This window comes from Scyliorhinus torazame, chromosome 3 (genome assembly GCF_047496885.1).
Source record: "Scyliorhinus torazame isolate Kashiwa2021f chromosome 3, sScyTor2.1, whole genome shotgun sequence".
NCBI classification, from domain to species: domain Eukaryota; kingdom Metazoa; phylum Chordata; class Chondrichthyes; order Carcharhiniformes; family Scyliorhinidae; genus Scyliorhinus; species Scyliorhinus torazame.
In genome coordinates this window covers 100778781-100801573 of record NC_092709.1, presented here as the reverse complement: position 1 = coordinate 100801573, position 22793 = coordinate 100778781, and the positions used below count along the sequence as shown (strand labels likewise).

Genomic DNA, 22793 nt, shown 5'->3' with positions numbered 1-22793 from the left:
GCATTTGTATCATTGATCTACCTTTGGATTTAAAAGAAAGATTTGCTTTCTGTCCATGAAGTTCAAGAAGGTCCTTCAATGCCAGTCCTCGATAAACCAGGATCCAGTCAAATAGGAAGACCAAAGGAAAAATCTGCATAATATTCCATGGATCTGTGAAGTAACATAACTTTGACACTTGTATGCATTAAAGTCACTGTGTATATTTCACTCGTATTGGTCTGAGTGACCTAAATGTCTGCTTTGGTGTAAATTCCTTGTAAAGTTGATTGGCTGTCTTTTGTAACTACCTGATCTAGCCAACAATATTGGCTAGCTATTAGGGTGGGAGAGAGGGCAGAAGGATTTAGAATTAAGGAACAGTGACGTTGGACTTTCTTGGGCTGCTCTCACTCCCTCAAGAACTTTGGAAGTGTCGGAGTAGAGTTTCCACTGGACTTCGGAGAAATTAACTGACAGAGTGGGAAATTCCAGGCTGTAATCTTAAAAAAAAACCCTCAATCAAATAAATTTTTAAAAAAAGAAATAAATTACCCAATTATTTTTTTCCAATTAAGGGGCAATTTAGAATGGCCAATCCTCCTATATCTTTGGGTTGTGGGGGCAAAACCCACACAAACAAGGGGAGAATGTGCAAACTCCACACAGACAGTGACCCAGAGCCGGGACCGAACCTGGGACCTCGGCGCTGTGAGGCCGCAAGGCTAACCCACTGCCCCACTGTGCTGCCCTCAATCAAATAAAAATGAAACCGTAGAAAATAATCTCTTCCCTTAAAGGGATATGAGAAAGTGTCTATTGTTTCAGAATGACATTGATAGCAAACAAATTAGGTTTTTAAAAGAGAGGTGCGCTTACTTGGGAAGTAGGAGCATTTATGACCCGGAGAAACTGAAGAAAATTGCGACTAAAAATGACAGAACCTCTGTGGCTAGTAAATACCATGGACCAGGCCCCATGCCCCAGATTTCTATGTTCCTAACTCAAGGACAATGTTAGTAAGTACATTACTTTCTCACATTAAATAAGGGAATGTTTTGGACATAGAGCATTCACAGTATTATTTCTCCCTTTCCATAATCTAATAATGATATACTCCATGAGGGACAATATTATGCCCTGCTTCACAGTTGGAAAGAATGAGAAACAAGCATGTTGGACATAAGACCGGTTAAATGCCTTTTAAATTACATAAATTACCTTTTTATATTGCATATCCATTATACCTGTTCACAAAATCTCTCTGGTCAGTCAGGTATGTTTTGTTCTGAGAGTTTTGAATTAATTTGTTAATCGAGATGATGCGTTAAAGTCACTGGGGTGAGGACTGAAAATGTGACCAAGGCGGGATGCAACAGCTGCGCCAAGATTGACACCTGGGTAATGGGTTGTGATCTTTTGCTGTGTTATACCATAGAGGTAAAGAATTGAGGCTCCAAAATTCTTAAGTGTGGGGTTCTCAAAGGGTTGATCCTGCCCAGGTGCAAACAATGTGCTGAAATTTACAGTATTGCGTACAATAAGAACTAATGGGCGTTTTTGTCAAATCTTCTGCATTTCGATTTAAAACAAGGCTGGAAAGGCAGAAAGAATAGTAACTATAATAACATATGCAGCTGAAATGTCATGATGAATACGTTTATACCTCCTTTAAAAAAAACAGGATGAACTAATATTTGTCACAAACAAACCACTTTTGTTTATGAAAGTGTCAAGTCGTGTGAATCACAACCTGATTATTTTTTAAATTCTTCTGACAGTTGTGTGTCGTATCTCTGGCCCTGTTCAGAACCCTTATCAATCTGAATTGTGAGGATGTTATGTTGCAGCTTGTCTTGAGGTAAGAAAATGCTGAATACAGTAGCGGTCCATTTGTTTAAGAAGAATTAAATAGTAACTAGCAAAATGGTCATGGCTTGAAACTGCTGTGTGATATTCAAACTAATGCATTGCCATGTTTCCATACAAATTCCTTTCAATGCTACTTTAATGAGAGAGGTAAACCACCATAACTAAACTAAAAGATGAGGAATTTCATATAAACATGCTAATACATTTGTTGAGAGTCACACTGTGCAACCCTGTGTAGGCATTTGTACTTGTATGGAAAATAAAGGGCTTCGCACACTAAGAGGGTTAAAGACAGACGTTTGCCCCCCTATATGCATTACTTTATATTTTGTGGTTATGTTTGTCATGGAAACATTTTATTCTTTTGAGTTCTGCTTGTAATGTTTAGTGTTTTTTTTAAAACAATCTAGTACTGTAGGTCAGGGATGTAATAAACAATAGTGATGTGTTTTAAAAAAAAATGTAAGTCGACAACGTTGCATATTCTCATCCATTTGCAACTGATGTTTTGATATGGCCCTAGCTTAGTTGGATGATTTACCTCTGGGCCCCACCCCATTCCAGTCAGAGCGATGGATACAACAGTAAACTGCTTTGCCACAACCCGTGAGGAGCTTGATAATTGACTTTGAGGAAAACCATATTCTGAGCATGCCTATAAAAGATCTCATTCTGACACCATGCTGGGTGATGACAGATGCAATCTCCTTCTGACAAATGCCAATACCTGCATCATAGAGACTAGCTCAGCTTTCCTCCAGCTTCGAAGGTTTATATCATTACAGGTTCCTGACCTATCGGGCCAGGCACGGCACCTTCTAAGGAAGGGCAAATAAAGTTTTAATTCCTTTCGCTGAATTCTGTTGGCTGTTTCAATCGTTTGCCTATGCTGTTCTAAACTTTTGGCATTCAAATTTTCCTCTTTCATGGCCATAAAATTACTTCACTCTAAAGCCTTAATTTTGTGATGTCAGCAGAATCGGCGCCAGACATTTTCGACTGCCAGAATATAGCTAAGCAGGTGGTGCAATGAAGTGTGTACAATTTGCAAGACCCAAATAACTAGCTGGAGCTGACAACCTTAGTCTTGCACTAACAGTTAGGATAATGAGAGGCGCACTAAAGTTGGTTGGTAGCTCAAATTTAAAGGAATGTTGCTATTTAAAGATTAAATAGGTGAGTACGAAGGGAAATATTGTTTCTGACTCCCCGAAGAGTCGCCGGAATGTGGTGACTAGGGGCTTTTCACAGTAACTTCATTGAAGCCTACTCGTGACAATAAGCGATTTTCATTTCATTAAAGGTTCAATTTAAAATACCTTGTCAGCCTTGCAAAGGCAGCAGTGAGGGTGGGAGAGTTGGAGGGAGGGGGGGCGGCTGGCGGTGAAGAAACACCAGCCACAAATATTATCATCCACAAGTTGTGCTGCAACAACTCAACCAAGCCACCTTTGACAACATCTTCCAAACCCGTGACCTTGACCACCGAGAAGGTAAAGTCGCCTTGGTCCCAGATGACCAACGGCTGTTTTCCCCTGAGGGGGAGAGCTGACTGGTGGCGATTTAACCTGAGGATCACCACACCTCGGGTGAGGGGCAAGGTTGAGAAGGTGGGGCTTCATGAATAACCTCAGAAGGAGGTAATCAACCCAAAAGGAGAAGAACAGCAGATGAATGGTAACGCCACCGTTTGCAAGTTCCCCTCCAAGCCAGTGGTCATCCTCACCTGAAACTCACTGAGCCAAAGTCCTAGAACTCCCTTTCTAACAGGACTATGGGTGTACCTACATCAAACAGACTGAAGCGGTTCAAGAAGTTGGCTCACCACCACCCTCTCAAGGGCAATTAGGGAAGGGTAATAAATGTTGGCCTAACTAGTGATGTCCATATTCCGTGAACGAATATATTTTTTTTAAAAAAGAAATCCAGATGAGCACATGTGTATCAGCAGATGACAGAGAAGTATAGTGCCTCAGCCCCCTGTCTTATGGCCTGCAAAGTGACCACACTGCTGTATTAGCTGGGCATAACATTATTTGTTCAATTTGACACACCAGGACACACAGTGGTGCAGTATGTCTTTCAGGAGGTGGGTACCAGTCTCTGTGCTCTTTGCATGGCTGCCCTCTACAGGGTTCTATACTCCTAGAAACCATGTGAACACTCCTGTACCTTATAAAGTTTAACCTTCTCTTCATTGGAACATTGATATGTGGGCTTCCCAATGCAAAAGGGCCTTTTGTCATCTTTGTTGTATCTGTGGACAGTTAACGAACTGCTTTGGCATATGTGGAGTCTTAAGAACCGGGTAAGAAAATAGTTTAATGCCAAAGTGACCTTCCCATTTGCAGGAAGAGCTGTCCTAATGGTGAACTTTATTTGCAGGTTGGGGTACAGTAGGTGGAAAGGTTCTGTAACATATTTCCTCTGAGATGCTGAGGCAGGAAAGACTGGACTGGTAGACTCTGGTCCTGTAGTAAGCATATGTGCTTCTCTCATATGTAAGGTAGCACCTGATTTTCTCATCTACATAATGCTTCTCGCTGATTATCATCTGAAAACACATCATCAGATTTCACACATACACTGATGACGTCCATCAACCATCATCTCTCTCGACCGCTCTCCTACCACTGGCTTGCAATGCTGCTTATCCGACTTCCAGTATTGGAGAAGAAATCTGCTCCAGTTAAATAGTGGGAAGACTAAAACCATGTTTTACTGCTCTCACTATAAATGTTGCTCCACAGCCCCATATTCCCTACCTCCCTGGCCTCTTTGACGTTGAACCCTTGTGTATGTCATCTTGATGTCTTATTCCACTTGCAAGATGACCTGCAACCAACTCTATTGTAGGTCGGTAAAGCCACCATTGTCCCAGATGACCTTCGGCTGCTTTCCTCTTTGAAGGGGAGAGCTGACTGGTGGTGATTTAACCTGAGGATCACCACACCTCAGACGAGGGGCACCACACCTCAGGCGAGGGGCAAGGTTGAGAAGGCAATGAATAACCTCAGCCGATATGGGAATTGAACCCACACTACTGCCCTTGCTCTGCATCATGAACCAGCTGTCTAGCCAAGTGAGCTAAACCGGCCCCCAACACTATAATATTGCCCCATTCTCAGCCTGTCTGCTGCCGAAACCTTCACTCCTGCTTTTGTAACCTACAAACTTCACCGGCAATATACTCGTGACTGGCTTCCCATCTCCCACTGTCTGGAAACTTCAACTCATCTAAACCTCTGATTCATACTCATTTCCCCCTTCAGCCACTTGGCTCACTGACCTGCATTGACACTCAGTCTATTCACTGCCAATTTTAACATTCTCATCTGTGTTCAAATTCCTCCATAGCGTTGTCTCTCCTTATTTCTGTAGCCTCCTCTGACCCTACAGTCCTCAAGAGCTCTGCATTCCTCCACTTTTGATCTCTTGTGTATTACCATTTTCAACTCCTTTAGGCCTTAAGCTTTGGAATTCCTTATTCTCTGGCTCCATCTCACTCCCTTTAAAATGCCCTTTAAAACTTTAGGTCATGTGCCCTGATATCTCTTTATGAGGTTTGGTGTCACATTTTGTCAGATGACACCCCTGTGAAACACCTTAACATGTTTTACGATGTTAAAGGCACTGTATGTATGCAAGTTATTGTTGATGGCTGCTTCTCTTGGGGCACTCCCAGGATGAATTTGTAACTACCATCAACATTTTCCCAGCTCTATTTTCAAGGAACGGGCTATGGCTACAGGAACCATCCACAACCCCCTCATCCTTTCATCTATCAGAATTCCCAGTATTCTCAAAGAACTGGTGGTAGCTACACTATTTTTGTTTGCAGCATCTCCATACGCATCCATGTTTAGGTGATCAGCCAGTTGGTATTCTTAGTTATAACTGGTCTGTTGTATGGTATTACAGTTGGTAGTCCCTGGGGACTGAGTTGACCGCTTAACGCCTCTGCTTGGGCCTGTTCAAAATCTTTCATTTCAGCTTGTAGGGCCTGAAAGTATAAATTCGTTGGGCAGATTCAAATTTGAGGATCTTGCGTTTTCTCCAAAGGAAGAATAATGTATTGTGGTTAAAGCTCATCCTCAGGTACTTCAGCTAATCACAGCAACTTTCCTCATGATGCCGAATGACCAAATGTAATTCAATAATGCATCAATTATATCTGTGCTGACGCTGGTCAGCCCTGCAATATTCTCTTTGGCTTATCCAGTTCAGATGGTCCGTGAGGCAACTCAGAAATAAATAAGGTTACTGCTTTTGTGATTGAATGATTCATATTCCTTTCTTCTTGCATACGGCTTTGAAATTATTACAGTATTTTGGGGATTATGTCTTGTGATTTGATCATCTTTGCTGGTTACAAATCAATAGCCTTACCCATAGACATTTCACTTCAGCTGTTTGGACCAGGACGAAGGAGTTATAACATTTACTGTGTATTTGAACACACTCTAGTAGCCTGTGGCATCAACAAACAATGTGGGGGGGCCTTGTTCTCATATGCTCTAAGATGCAGAACAGCTAATAAGCAAGTGTTAGCCATGGAGTGCCCTCTTGATTTTCCATATAATTTGAATCATAGCATAGTACTGCACAAAGGACTCCATTTGGCCCATCAAGTCTGTGCCGGCTCTTTCGGAAAACAATCCAGTTACCCTCACTCTCCCACTCTTCCCCTTATTCTGCAACTTTTTCTCTCTTGAGTATTAATTCAATTCCCTTTTCAAAGCTCCTCTTGAATATGTACCTTCTACCTGATCAGGCAATGCATTACAAACTCTTAACCATTCTTTGAAAAAACATCTTGTCACCCCTGATTCTTCTGTTAATTAGCTTAAATCTGTGTCCCCTTTAGCCATTGGAAACAGATTCTCTTCATTTACTTCAAACACTTCAGGATTTTAATTATTTATATTAAATTTCCTCTTTGCCTTCTCTTCCCCAAGAAGAACAGCCCCAGCTTTTCCAGTCTGGTTCTGTATCTGTAACTCTTCATTCCTTGGACCAGTCCAGTAAATCTTTTCTGCATTCTCTCCAAAGTCGTCAAATCTTTCCTAAACTGATGGCTGGAATTGGGCATCATACTCCAGCTTGTGCCAGACTATTGTTTCATATAGGTTGGGCATAACTTCCTGGCTTTTGCACTCTTCTGCTTCTGTTTATACAGCACAGGATCTCATATCCCACAGAAGCTGCCAGTCCTGCTGAGTTTATCCAGAATTTCCTGTTCTTCTTCCAGGACAACCGCTTTGTTACTCTGTCCTGCCTCCATCAAAGGTTTGATCGCCAACATTCCTAGGTCTCTCTGTTTTTACAGACCCTGTAAATTTGACCATGTTTTGTGTTCCTCCTCCTCCCTGCCAAAATTAATCACTTCACACTTTCTGTGTTGAATTCCATCTGCCATATAAGTCCATTATTTACCAACCTACACCTTGAAATCTATGACTACTTTACTTACTGTTTATTATACTTAGAAAGGATTTTTAAAAATTCTAAACTGTTACCAATAATCCCAGGCGCAAGGTCTCACAACGCCAGGACCCGAGTTCAATTCCGGCCTTGGGTGACTGCCTGTGTAGAGTTTGCACATTCTCCCCGTATCTGCGTGGGTTTCCTCCGGGTGCTCCGGTTACCTCCCACAGTCCAAAGATGTGCCGGTTAGGTGGATTGACCATGCTAAATTGCCCTTAGTATCCAAAGGTTAGTTAGGGTTACAGGTTTGAGGGGGAGTGGGCCTCGATGAGGTTCTTTCAGAGGGCCGGTGCAGACTTGATGGGCCGACTGGCCTCTTTCTGCACTGTAGAGATTCTATGATTAATGGGTGCTTGGGTGGGCATTAGAAGATTGGAGCTCACATAAAGGTAGTTCAAAAGACCATTGAACTATGGGCTGGATCAGCTTCTTGTTTCTGATTGGGGCTGGAAGGCATCTGCCTGGAAGAGAAAAACTTGTTTCTTTTTCCGACAGACAGTAATTTGTGTTTATCCCTTCTCTGTTCCTAATATCCAAGTTACTGCAAAATTCGCAGACGTGATTATGATCAATCAGTACTGACCCCATCAGTAACGATTCTGAGTAGTCCTTTTAAAAAAAATTTAAAGTACCTAATTCATTTTTTACCCAATTGAAGGACAATTTAGCATGGCCAATCCACCTACCCAGCACATCTTTGGGTTGTGGGGGTGAGACCCATGCAGACACAGGGAGAATGTGCAAACTCCACGCGGACTGTGACCCGGGGCCGGGATTGAACCTGGGTCCTCGGTGCCGTGAGGCAGCAGTGCTAACCACTGCACCACCGTGCCGCCCTGATTCTGAATTATCCTGACCATGAACATAGTCAGCATGGCCTACAGGTTAAATACTGCATCCTGATCAAGAACCTTGTTATTGATTCTAGATTTGTTAGATTCTAGATCCAAGCCTTCCCCTTTTGAGGGTTGAAACTGCTCAATTTCTGGAAACTGTTCATTAAGCAGATTTATAATAATATTAGGTGGTAGAGGTTTTCAGAAGGTTTGCAGTTCGTTCCATTCTCCCCTTCCATTATTATTATGTAGTATCTCCAGCAACTGTGTGCAATTAAAGCTCAGTTCTGTGTGAGTATGAGTGGCTTTAATTGCAGCTTTTCAAAAAAGCAGTTTTATGTCTGCTAGATTTATCAGCTCACTTTCTGATGGATGCAACCAAATAGGTTTCCTCTAGTTCCTAACTGCATTCTTAATTAGTCCTCACGAGGCTGATGGAACCATTGTTTGAGCTACTTTGAGGCATGATTTGGAACGCAACATTACTAATAGAGTCTAATTCCGCCTATAAGATTAGAGGGTACAGGTTTCAATTCCAAGTCAGTCCTATTTAATATAGCCTGAGGTGAGAGTTGTTCTTGGACTAACCCAGAGGTTCTCTCCAATGTGATCTCACAGTTTCATTTGGACTATGAGTTTTCTTTAAATACATCTTCCTAATCGACTGGATGATGGTCCTCAGTAGATATTTAGAAGTTCTAAGCAGTTTTTTTTAATGTAATGTGGTAATAGGGCCTATGTAACACAGCATCCAGCAACATGGCTGTTGAAATGTATTCTCCCTTGTTACCATTTAATTGAAAAGCATCCCAGAGGTCTAAGTAAGGTCTGTTCCATTTATTTTACAGCTGGGGGTTTCCATTTCACAAAGTCTGAGAGACAGATCTGTGGAGAAACCATCTCACTCTTCACAGGCATTGCTGGGTAGATTTGGCCAATGTTTTCATTTGTTCCAGCGATGGCCCTCATTCTCCTAAATTGATATTACTTTGGCATAGTTCCTCCTGTGAGACATTTGGAATGAAGAAGGTAGTAACGTTACCTATCTTGCAGCATTTGCCTCAGTCTTCATGTGATGCCATCCTTTAGACACTGTCGGTGTGATGGGTTCCATTGACTGGCGACCAACGCTTGGAACAAGAATTTATTATAACACTGAGCAGCTCTTGCATCCCCGCACTCCGGGGAGAACTGCCACATTGCTGATCTGTGACCTCTTATGTAGTCGCGTGATCACAGAATCCACACGACACACCCGGTCTGCATACACCATGGGTGCAATCTAGCCAAATTGGAACAGAGTCCTGTGATGAAAGCGTTTACCACCCAGAGGGCAACCACCTGGGGGCCTCCAATTCCCTTGGAAACTCTCACAAGTGCCGTTCCGTCTGGTCCCTGTTTGTGGGGACCGGCACTGAACGGTGCTCGCCTCAGGTCTTCTCAGTCAAGGGGTTAGATATCAACTCTAATATGCAGATTTGTAAAATAGTGACACAATGGGCGGGATTCTGATTGCAACATTCCGCGAAGCATGGCGAGCCGGGTAGATCCCGGAAGAGGGAGCTCCTGGCATCTACTGACCTGCCTTTTGGGCGCAATGCGGCCGGTAGACCGCGCCCATGTTTCTTCTAAACTGTCACTGTAAGCCTGTGTAGAATCTCTTTAGGGTCATAGATCATAGAATTTACAGTGCAGAAGGAGGCCATTCGGCCCATCGAGTCTGCACCGGCTCTTGGAAAGAGCACCCTACCCAAGGTCCACACCTCCACCCTATCCCCATAACCCAGCAACCCCACCCAACACTAAGGGCAATTTTGGACACTAAGGGCAATGTATCATGGCCAATCCACCTAACCTGCACATCTTTGGACTGTGGGAGGAAACCGGAGCACCCGGAGAAAACCCACGCACACACTGGGAGGATGTGCAGACTCCGCACAGACAGTGACCCAAGCCGGAATCGAACCTGGGACCCTGGAGCTGTGAAGCAATTGTGCTATCCACAATGCTACCGTGCTGCCCTCAAGGGTGGCAGAGAGATCAGCTTCAATCTTCTATTGTGTGTGACTTGGCACTTGGAGTAGCAAGTCCGATGTCGTACCACTAGTGATAAGTTACCAAAATTCACGAGACTCTGGGGTGGTCCTGGCGGATTGGAAATTGGCAAACATGACACCACTGTTTAAAAAAGGAGGTAGGCAGAAAGCAGGTAATTATAGGCCAGTTAGCTTAACTTCGGTAGTAGGGAAGATGTTGGAATCTATCATCAAGGAAGAAGTAGCGAGGCATCTGGATGGAAATTGTCCCATTGGGCAGATGAAGCATGGGTCCATAAAGGGCAAGTCGTGCCTAACTAATTTAGTGGAATTTTTTGAGGACATTACCAGTGCGGTAGATAACGGGAAGCCAATCGATGTGGTATATCTGGATTTCCAGAAAGCTTTTGACAAGGTGCCACACAAAGGATCGCTGCATAAGATAAAGATGCATGGCATGAAGGGTAAAGTAGTAGCATGGATAGAGGATTGGTTAATTAACAGAAAACAAAGAGTGGGGATTAATGGGTGTTTCTCTGGTTGGCAATCAGTAGCTAGTGGTGTCCCTCAGGGATCAGTGTTGGGCCCACAATTGTTCACAATTTACATAGATGATTTGGAGTTGGGGACCAAGTGCAATGTGTCCCAAGTTTCCAGACGACACTAAGATGAGTGGTAAAGCAAAAAGTGCAGAGGATACCGGAAGTCGGCAGAGGGATTTGGATAGGTTAAGTGAATGGGCTAGGGTCTGGCAGATGGAATACAATGTTGACAAATGTGCGGTTATCCATTTTGGTAGGAATAATAGCAAAAGGGATTATTATTTAAATGATAAAATATTAAAACGTTCCTCTGTGCAGAGAGACCTGGGTGTGCTAGTGCATGAGTCGCAAAAAGTTGGTTTACAGGTGCAACAGGTGATTAGGAAGGCAAATGGAGTTATGTCCTTCATTGCTAGAGGGATGGAGTTTAAGACTAGAGAGGTTATGCTGCAATTGTATAAGGTGTTAGTGAGGCCACACCTGGAATATTGTGTTCAGTTTTGGTCTCCTTACCTGAGAAAGGATATACTGGTTTTGGAGGGTGTGCAGAGGAGATTCACTAGGTTAATTCCAGAGCTGAAGGGGTTGGATTACGAGGAGAGGTTGAGTAGACTGGGACTGTACTCGTTGGAATTTAGAAAGGTGTGGGGGGATCTTACAGAAACATATAAAATTATGAAGGGTAGATGCGGGCAGGTTGTTTCCACTGGTGGGTGAAAGCAGAACGAGGGGGCATAGCCTTAAAATAAGGGGAAGTAGATTTAGGACAGAACTTAGGAGAAACTTCTTCACCCAAAGGGTTGTGAATCTATGGAATTCCTTGCCCAGTGAAGCAGTTGAGGCTCCTTCATTAAATGTAAAAGATAAAGATAGATAGTTTTTTGAAGAATTAAGGGATTAAGGGTTATGGTATTCGGGCCGGAAAGTGGAGCTGAGTCCAAAAAAGATCAGCCATGATCTCATTGAATGGCGGAGCAGGCTCGAGGGACCAGATAGCCTACTGCTGCTCCTAGTTCTTATGTTCTTATGTCAGCATAAAAATAAAATAATGTACATATTTCTGCATCGGTTTTCCCCAAAACCAACCAAAGTTTAAAAAAAAAAAAATATTTGATTGAAAATTTTTGGTCAACCATCACAGTACATTGTGTATCCTTTACACAATAATATAACAGTATAAATAACAATTACCTGTTTTATAAACAAAGAATAAATAATATATAACAAAAACTAAAACTAAATGGCAACTGATAGTCTCAGATAAACACTCTCCAAAAATATGATTTAACAGTCCAATATACAATTATTTATAGCAACGACCTATACATATTATACATATATATTAACAACCCTGAGAGTCCTTCTGGTTCCTCCCCCCCCACCCCCCCTTGGCTGCTGCTGCTGCCTTATTCTTTTCCATTCCCTCTATCTTTCTGTGAGGTATTCGACGAACGGTTGCCACCGCCTGGTGAACCTTTGAGCCGATCCCCTTAGGACGAACTTAATCCGTTCCAGCTTTATAAACCCTGCCATGTCATTTATCCAGGTCTCCACCCCCGGGGGCTTAGCTTCCTTCCACATCAACAGTATCCTGCGCCGGGCTACTAGGGACGCAAAGGCCAAAACATCGGCCTCTCTCGCCTCCTGCACTCCCGGCTCTTGTGCAACCCCAAATTAGCCAACCCCCAGCTTGGTTCGACCTGGACCCCCACCACCTTCAAAAGCACCTTTGCCACCCCCACCCAGAACCCCTGTAGTGCCGGGCATGACCAGAACATGTGGGTGTGATTCGCTGGGCTTCTCGAGCATCTCGCACACCTATCCTCTACCCCAAAAAATTTACTGAGCCGTGCTCCAGTCATATGCGCCCTGTGTAACACCTTAAATTGAATCAGGCTTAGCCTGGCACACGAGGACGATGAGTTTACCCTACTTAGGGCATCCGCCCACAGCCCCTCCTCAATCTTCTCCCCCAGCTCTTCTTCCCATTTCCCTTTCAGCTCATCTACCATAATCTCCCCCTCGTCCCTCATTTCCCTATATATATCTGACACCTTACCGTCCCCCACCCATGTCTTTGAGATCACTCTGTCCTGCACCTCATGCGTCGGGAGCTGCAGGAATTCCCTCACCTGTTGCCTCGCAAAAGCCCTTAGTTGCATATACCGGAATACATTCCCTTGGGGCAACCCATATTTCTCGGTCAGCACTCCCAGACTTGCGAACTTCCCATCCACAAACAGATCTTTCAGTTGCGTTACTCCTGCTCTTTGCCATATTCCAAATCCCCCATCCATTCTCCCCGGGGCAAACCTATGGTTATTTCTTATCGGGGACCCCACCAAGGCTCCCGTCTTTCCCCTATGCCGTCTCCACTGTCCCCAAATTTTCAAAGTCGCCACCACCACCGAGCTTGTGGTGTATTTCTTCGGTGAGAACGGCAATGGGGTCGTCACCATAGCTTGTAGGCTAGTCCCCCTACAGGACGCCCTCTCCAATCTCTTCCACGCCGCTCCCTCCTCTTCTCCCATCCACTTACTCACCATTGAGATATTGGCGGCCCAGTAGTACTCACTTAGGCTCGGTAGTGCCAGCCCCCCCCCTATCCCTACTACGCTGTAAGAATCCCTTCCTCACTCTCGGGGTCTTCCTGGCCCACACAAAACTCATGATACTCTTTTCAATCCTTTTGAAAAAAGCCTTCGTGATCACCACCGGGTGGCACTGAAACACAAAGAGGAATCTCGGGAGGACTACCATTTTAACCGCCTGCACCCTCCCTGCCAGTGACAGGGATACCATGTCCCATCTCTTGAAGTCCTCCTCCATTTGTTCCACCAATCGCGTTAAATTTAACCTATGTAATGTACCCCAATTCTTGGCTATCTGGATCCCCAAGTAACGAAAGTCCCTTGTTACCTTCCTCAGCGGAAAGTCCTCTATTTCTCTGCTCTGCTCCCCTGGATGCACCACAAACAACTCACTTTTCCCATGTTCAGTTTATATCCTGAGAATTCTCCAAACTCCCGAAGTGTCCGCATTATCGCTGGCATCCCCTCCGCTGGGTCCGCTACATATAACAACAAATCATCCGCATACAGAGATACCCGGTGTTCTTCTCCTCCTCTAAGTACTCCCCTCCACTTCTTGGAACCCCTCAATGCTATTGCCAGGGGCTCAATCGCCAGTGCAAACAATAATGGGGACAGAGGGCATCCCTGCCTTGTCCCTCTATGGAGCCAAAAGTATGCAGATGCCCGTCCATTCGTGACCACACTCGCCACTGGGGCCCTATACAACAACTGCACCCATCCAACATACTCATCTCCAAAACCAAATCTCCTCAGCACCTCCCACAGATAGTCCCACTCCACTCTATCAAATGCTTTCTCGGCATCCATCGCCACCACTATCTCCGCTTCCCCCTCTGGTGGGGGCATCATCATTACCCCTAGCAGCCTCCGTATATTCGTATTCAGCTGTCTCCCCTTCACAAACCCAGTTTGGTCCTCATGGACCACCCTCGGGACACAATCCTCTATCCTCATTGCCATTACCTTGGCCAGAATCTTAGCGTCTACATTTAGGAGGGAAATAGGTCTATAGGACCCGCATTGCAGCGGGTCCTTTTCCTTCTTTAGGAGAAGCAATATCGTTGCCTCAGACATAGTCGGGGGCAGCTGTCCCCTTTCCTTTGCCTCATTAAAGGTCCTCATCAGTAGCGGGGCGAGCAAGTCCACATATTTCCTGTAAAATTCAACTGGGAATCCATCCGGTCCCGGAGCCTTCCCCGCCTGCATGCTCCTAATTCCTTTCACTACTTCCTCTATTTCAATCTGTGCTCCCAGTCCCACCCTTTCCTGCTCCTCCACCTTGGGGAATTCCAGCCGGTCCAGAAAGCCCATCATTCTCTCCCTCCCATCCGGGGGTTGAGCTTCGTATAATTTTTTATAAAATGCCTTGAACACTCCCTTCACTCTCTCCGCTCCCCGCTCCATCTCTCCTTCCTCATCCCTCACTCCCCCTATTTCCCTCGCTGCTCCCCTTTTCCTCAATTGGTGGGCCAGCAACCTGCTCGCCTTCTCCCCATATTCGTACTGTACACCCTGTGCCTTCCTCCACTGTGCCTCTGCGGTACCCGTTGTCAGCAAGTCAAATTCTACGTGTAGCCTTTGCCTTTCCCTGTACAGTCCCTCCTCCGGTGCCTCCGCATATTGCCTATCCACCCTCAGAAGTTCTTGCAGCAACCGCTCCCGTTCCCTACTCTCCTGCTTTCCTTTATGTGCCCTTATTGATATCAGCTCCCCTCTAACCACTGCCTTCAGTGCCTCCCAGACCACTCCCACCTGGACCTCCCCATTATCATTGAGTTCCAAGTACTTTTCAATGCACCCCCTCACCCTTAGACACACGCCCTCATCTGCCATTAGTCCCATGTCCATTCTCCAGGGTGGGCGCCCTTCTGTTTCCTCCCCTATCTCCAAGTCCACCCAATGTGGAGCGTGATCCGAAATGGCTATAGCCGTATACTCCGTTCCCCTCACCTTCGGGATCAACGCCCTTCCCAAAACAAAAAAGTCTATTCGCGAACAGACTTTGTGGACATAGGAGAAAAACGAAAACTCCTTACTCCTAGGTCTGCTAAATCTCCACGGGTCTACTCCTCCCATCTGCTCCATAAAATCTTTAAGCACCTTGGCTGCTGCCGGCCTCCTTCCAGTCCTGGACCTCGACCTGTCCAGCCCTGGTTCCAACACCGTATTGAAATCTCCCCCCATTACCAACTTTCCCACCTCTAGGTCCGGAATGCGTCCGAGCATACGCCTCATAAAATTGGCATCATCCCAGTTCGGGGCATATACGTTTACCAAAACCACCGTCTCCCCCTGTAGTTTGCCACTCACCATCACGTATCTGCCCCCGCTATCCGCCACTATAGTCTTTGCCTCAAACATTACCCGCTTCCCCACTAATATAGCCACCCCCCTGTTTTTCGCATCTAGCCCCGAATGGAACACCTGCCCCACCCAACCTTTGCGTAGTCTCACCTGGTCTATCAGTTTCAAGTGCGTTTCCTGTAACATAACCACGTCTGCCTTAAGTTTCTTAAGGTGTGCGAGTACCCGTGCCCTCTTTATCGGCCCGTTCAGCCCTCTCACGTTCCATGTGATCAGCCGGGTTGGGGGGCTTTTTATCCCCCCCCCCCCCGTCGATTAGCCATCCCCTTTTTCCAGCTCCTCACCCGGTTCCCACGCAGCTGTGTCCACCCCCAGGCGGTGCCCCCCCGCCCATCCCACCCCATGCCAGCTCCCCCCTCTCCCCAGCAGCAGCAGCCCAATAATTCCCCCCTCCCACCCTCCCCCGCTAGATCCCCCACTAGCGTAGTTACACCCCCCATGTTGCTCCCAGAAGTCAGCAAACTCTGGCCGACCTCGGCTTCCCCCCGTGACCTCGGCTCGCACCGTGCGACGCCCCCTCCTTCCTGCTTCCCTATTCCCGCCATGATTATCATAGCGCGGGAACCAAGCCCGCGCTTCCCCCTTGGCCCCGCCCCCAATGGCCAACGCCCCATCTCCTCCACCTCCTTTCCTCCCCCCACCACCTCCTGTGGAAGAGAGAAAAGTTACCACATCGCAGGATTAATAACATAAAACTCCTCTTTCCCCCCTTTTTACCCCCCTCTTCGCCCCCCATACTCGCCCCACCACTTTGTTTCAAACGTTCTTTTTTTTAAATAACCCGCTCATTCCAATTTTTCTTCCACGATAAAAGTCCACGCCTCATCCGCCGTCTCAAAGTAGTGGTGCCTCCCTTGATATGTGACCCACAGTCTTGCCGGCTGCAGCATTCCGAATTTTATCTTCTTTTTGTGATCACCGCCTTGGCCCGATTAAAGCTCGCCCTCCTTCTCGCCACCTCCGCACTCCAGTCTTGGTATACGCGGATCACATCGTTCTCCCACTTACTGCTCCGAGTTTTCTTTGCCCATCTAAGGACCATCTCTCTATCCTTAAAACGGAGGAATCTCACCACTATGGCTCTAGGAATTTCTCCTGCTCTCGGTCCTCGCGCCATCACTCGATATGCTCCCTCCACCTCCAGCGGACCCGCCGGGGCCTCCGCTCCCATTAACGAGTGCAGCATCGTGCTCACATATGCCCCGACGTCCGCTCCCTCCGCACCTTCAGGAAGACCAAGAATCTTTAGGTTGTTCCTCCTCGCGTTGTTCTCCAGCGCCTCCAGCCTTTCTACACATCGTTTATGGTGTGCCTCGTGCATCTCCGTCTTCACCACCAGGCCCTGTATGTCGTCCTCATTCTCGGCAGCCTTTGCCTTCACGACCCGAAGCTCCCGCTCCTGGGTCTTTTGCTCCTCCTTTAGCCCTTCGATCGCCTGTAATATCGGGGCCAACAGCTCCTTCTTCATTTCCTTTTTAAGCTCTTCCACGCAGCGTTTCAAAAACTCGTGTTGTTCAGGGCCCCATATTAAACTGCCACCTTCCGACGCCATCTTGGTTTTTGCTTGCCTTCCTTGCCGCTGCTCTAAAGGATCCACCGCAATCCGGCCACCTTCCTCTCCTTTTTCCATCCGTATCCAGGGGGGATTCCCTTCTGGTTTACCGCACAGTATCTTTAGCCGCTAAAATTGCCGTTGGGGCTCTTATTAAGAGCCCAAAAGTCCGTTCCACCGGGAGCTGCCGAAACGTGCGACTCAGCTGGTCATCGCCGCACCCGGAAGTCCAACCAACCAAAGTTAATTGTGTTCCGATGGTGTGTTCTAGCATTCAAAACATTACATATAGATAATCTCCTTTTCTTGTGTCCATCAGTTTACCTGGATAAGACTGTTGGTTGTAGATGGGTGAGAATGAGTGATTGCTGCCTGCCTGGGCTCTGTTTCAACAACATGCTAATCTGCTTTTTAATTTACAAATGTTAATACAATGTTAACGATTAACTTAATATTAAAAACTAGCTACTAATGCCAGTTAGTGCATAGCATTTCTTTAACTCTTTAGATAATATTTACTGACTAAGTGCTGGTGACCTTGGGCTGGAATTTGCCTGGAATTCCTCCCAATCTCCTGCTGCAGCTTTTACAGAAATTACAGGAAGATCGACAGAAACCCGGTTGAACTGGTATAAACCGTGGTGAAATTTCCCTGTGGAAATTCTAGCCACTTGTGGCTGAATTATTTGAAGGAGCATTTTCTCCGGGGACAGGAAAGGACTACGGTACTAGGAAGGCTTGATGGGTTGGAGATTAACTACACGTAGTTATTTCAGATTCTTTTTAAAGCTAATTTTATTCTGAAGGTGTAGATGGGGGAGAAAATTGGACTCCACTGTGCACGTTTCCTGCGCCAAAAGGGGGACAAAAAGCACCAATTTCCTGAGAGTGCCTTCAATAGGTTCAATGCTATATTGGGTCAGGTGAAGTTCAGTGCTCCCTGACAATGACTAAAACAGCTATTGGCCCCTTAGATAAATTAATACGGAGCCTAGTGTGTTTTTTCAGGACCTCTCCTGGACATTTGTGAATGTGAGTAGATTGCACCAGGTCTACTCAGCTGAGACATCTTGGGTTTCTTTTGTGGTTTAATCTGCAATTTTGCAAGGGACTGATGGGAGCTGCCAACAAAATCAACTTTGGCGCGATTTAACAAAAAAAAGTACCGTTTTGGGTGTGAATATCGGGGTGTTTCTCGGAGCCTGCAGCACTGAGAACAACCCCGCTATCAAACGGGACTTTGTTTTTTAGCGCCCTCTGCGGGGAACGCTTTGCAGATGGCCTACTTACCTCACTTCCTGCACAGACGAGTTCAGTGTAGTCAGTGCAGGAAGAGATTGGGCACCATATTTAAATGCCACCCTGATCTCTCGACCCCTCCCCCGCCCAGCGCTGCCTCCGGACCCGCCCCAACTTACCGATTAGGGAGTCCTCGAGTCCCCCTCACCCCACCTCATAAGGCACCCCGGGCCCAATCCCCGGCATGGGCAACCTAGCACCCGGGCACCTTGGCACCCAGTTGGCACTGGGGTGCCAGGGTACCACCCTGCTCAGAACCTGACCACCTTAGGGCCTCCAATCGCCTGGGAGACCCCCATCCCCCAAACTACCGTTGCACCTGTTCCACGTTTGAGTGGACCAGTGCTAAACGGTGCCACAACGAGATCTCCCAGGTGCGGGCATTCGATCCCAGGCCTTGGGATACTCCAGCATAGACATATTTAAGTGAAGATAATTGCTCACTTAAATGTGCAAATGTGGATCCCGCCCAGTGAGAGCGAAATCCAGATCGCAACGTCCAGATCGTGACGTCTCGCAAGGTCCCGTTAAATCTCACGAGGTGTCGTAAACCTTGCAAGGCCTTTTGCAAGGTTTTACAGCCTCATCGCGTCACTCAGTTGGGTGCAACAAGGCTGTATCACCCCTTGTATTTATGTAGCCCTTTGATTAATAAAATGTCCCAAAGTACTTCACAGGAACTTTATAAAACAAGATGTTATACCGAGCCACATAAAGAGATATTAGAGCAGATGGCCAAAAGCTGATCAAAGTGGAAGGTTTTAAGCAGTGTCTTAAAGGAGGAGAACAAAGTAAAGAGGCAGGAGAGGTTTCATAGAATCATAGAATTTACAGTGCAGAAGGAGGCCATTCAGCCCATCGAGTCTGCACCGACCCTTGGAAAGATCACCGTACCTCAGCCCACGCCTCCACCCTATCTCCGTAACACAGTAACCCACCTAACCTTTTGGACACTAAGGAGCAATTTATCATGGCCAATTGACCTAACCTGCACATCTTTGGATTGTGGGAGGAAACTGGAGCACCCGGAGTAAACCCACGCTGACACGGGGAGAAAGTGCAAACTCCACACAGACAGTCACCCGAGGCCAGAATTGAACCCGGGTCCCTGGCGCTGTGAAGCAGCAGTGATAACGTTTAAGGAGGGAATTCCAGAGCCTAGACTGAGACTAGGCAGCTGCAAGCAAGGCCACTATGGTAGAACAATTAAACTTGGTGGTGCTCAAGAGGTCAGTATTAGAGGTGAGCAGTTAAATTGGAGGGTTGCAGGGCTGGAGAAGATTAAAGATGGGGAGGGGCTGGGTGATGGAGGGATTTGAAAACAAAAATGAGAATCTATCATGGGTATTGTTTAACTGGAAACCAGTGTTGGTCAGCAAACACAGGCGTGATGGGCAAACGTCATTTGATGTAAGTTAGGTCATGGATACTATTGGTGTGGATTATTTCATGTTTATGGAGGCTGTCTGTTGGAGGCAGGCCAGTAGTCACTGCAATAGCCAAGTCTAGAGATAACAAAGGCATGGATGAAGGTTTCAGCAGCAGAAGACCTGAGGCATGGGTGGTATTGGAAAATGTTGCAGATACAGAAATAGGCAGTCTCATCGTGGATATCTGGTTGAAACGACACCAAGGTTGCAAACCGTCTGGTTCAACCTTGGAGACAGTTTCTGGGCCGAGGCATGGAGTTGGTAGCAGAACCAAAAATGATAGATTCTGTCTTCCCAATAGTTACTTGGACAAAATTTCTACTCATCCAGTACTGGAGGTCGGATAAACAGCTTGGCAACTTAGCAACAGAAGCGGAGTGAAAAGAGGTGGCAGTGAGGTAGAGGTGGGTATTGCCAGCTTACATGTGCAAACTGATTTTGTGGATGATGTAGCTATGGAACAATTTGTAGGTGAGAACCAAGGGAACATCCTGCTAAAACAGCGGGAAGAGAAGCCCTTGATGGTCAATGTCTGGCTCCAATTAGATAGTTAAGAAGAGAATCCGGCAGGTGGAGTCCCAACCAGCCGGACGATGGCTTTGCTCACAAGTGAACAAACATTCTGAAGGGAGATATGGAAGGGGGCAGTGATTGCTGGACTACTGGGTGGTTCACAGCACTGGGAAGGGTGGGTTGGGACAGCGAGGAGATTGGTGAAATAAGCCCCCAGTCAGCACGCTGGGCAGTTTAGATGGTGAGAAAGCAGGATGGAGCAGTTGCAGTTGCTGCTCACGAGGAAACATTGACGTGTGCCTCAATGGGCTTAAAAGAGGAAGCCAAGTGAGGCACAGAGTAAACTTTTCCAGGAGAGGGTCCAGCCCGAGATGGCAACAGGAGAATAGGAAGGTCAAGGGGGACTGAATGATTAGGGTATGGATTCGGGAAAATGGAGTACCTGAGAGACGAGAAATGAAAGAAAGCCTAACGACAGGGAATAGTGATCTAGGAGGGCTGGCAGGCAAAGAAGTAGAAAGGGGGAGGGCAATAATAAATTGGAGATGGATGTGATGTGCCCAGGTCTGAAACATTAGTCAAAGTGTGCACTTGAATGGACATGTGAAAAACCTAAGTAACCTAGACTGGTTCCATACCATTAATTAGAATACATATATCCCTAGTAGTAAAAGGGGAATAGAGAGTAGGTAATAGGAGTGAATACAGAGTTAAAGTTCTAATTCCTGTAGTTGGTCAAAGTTGTAGATGGGTGGAATCATTAAGGAGCACCTAGGTACAATTGTTCAAGTTGAGAAACAGGTGCGGTGAAGGAGTGAAGTCCAGAAGCCAGCCGAAGGCGAGGGGATTCAATGATGGAATAATTCTCTTTGGAATGTCCAGGAGGGGTACATAATAGGTTGCAGAGCAAAAGATGATGGCAAAGTTGGAAGTCCATGCATGTTCCAAAAGTGACCTTGATGCTAACCAGGAGGAGAGGCAGCTCTGTAGGCTGCCTGCTGCTTGTTCACCTCCCAGGACCTGTAATAGGGTTTCTGGCGCTGTGACCGCTCTTCGGTAAACCAGTGAGCTGCCTCTGGGGGTCTGCAGCTTGTGAAAATTATTCCAACGGAGCCCCAAGACTCAATTCAGGCGGAGGCTTGGTCCCTGGATTACTAATTTCAGGCCCGAAAACAGGCTTAAACAAATCAGTGCATTAATATTAATAATTAACATTAATAATTCCACATCTCCACCTAAAGCGGTATTAGTCCCCTTTATTGTGTATTTGCTACCAAAGAATTTGACGATCACACAATTACTGTACACCCATTTGCTTGCTGTCTTCATTTTGCATCAGTGGCCATTTGCATAGAACTTCTACGTACAATCTGCAAGTCCGGTGTAATATCAGTAGGGATCAGTAGTAATTTATTCAGCTACATTGTGTATTAATTCTAAAATTGACCTTCCTTTATAAAAGATTAAGTTGCATGCGTTGACTCTAAAATATTAGCAGCAGAATAGCTAATACTTGGGTTGATAAAGAAAAACAGTTTTCTCATTTTGGGTAAGAGGCAGATTTGTTAGCAGGAAGTTAAATCTTCCATACAATCCATTCTAATGGTAATTTTTGTTTTAAACTGTTGTGTACTATTGCTTATGATTGTTGCAGAAACATTCCATTCAAGCCCATTTTATGTCACAAATTTGCTTCTTAAAACCAGCATCGTCCATAACGGCACCAAATCTCTCCTTGGCTGATAGATTCACTGAATGTTTCCATTGGAAAGTGCTGCTTGTGACAAAGCTAAACAGCTCCCACCAGTGGATCATAATATCAGGCCTGCCATTTTACAATTGGCCACATGGGTGGACTGAAAAATCAACCTAGCTAAAAGCTATTAATGCAACATTTGCTGGCGTATTGTTCCTACATGGACCTTTAGCCCAGGCAGATGAATAGACTCATAAGGCATACATAAGAATTGTGAATGGGACATTGCTTTAAAATTACATCCACAACTTTTGTGCAGTCAGTCCCTTGTTTTTTTTGAATAAACATTTTATTGAGGTATTTTTTTGGCATTGTAACAGCAGCAATATAAACAGTGTACATAAAAATATAAACATAGTGCAAATACCGCCTCCCTCCCCCACCGGTCCCACCATTACTTAACCGTGTCATGGTGGTATCCATGTCAATGATCTGAGATTGCCATGGCAGGGTTGTGTGGTGTCGTGGTCGCTGTTCTGAAGACTGGGTAGTTTGCTGAAAACAATGGTTTGTTTGAGGTTGCGCGGTTATTT

The 22793-nt window shown here is 45.9% G+C and overlaps 1 protein-coding gene across 7 annotated transcripts in view; it reads left to right on the top strand.

The window, feature by feature from the left end:
* fhip1aa (FHF complex subunit HOOK interacting protein 1Aa) overlaps positions 1–22793 on the top strand; it is a 263629-nt gene that overhangs the window by 184142 nt on the left and 56694 nt on the right. For all 7 annotated transcript variants that reach the window (XM_072496072.1, XM_072496070.1, XM_072496068.1 and 4 more), the window contains one exon: positions 1761–1840. In XM_072496072.1, the coding sequence (XP_072352173.1) occupies positions 1761–1840 (80 nt within the window). The remainder of the gene's footprint in view (positions 1–1760; positions 1841–22793) is intronic.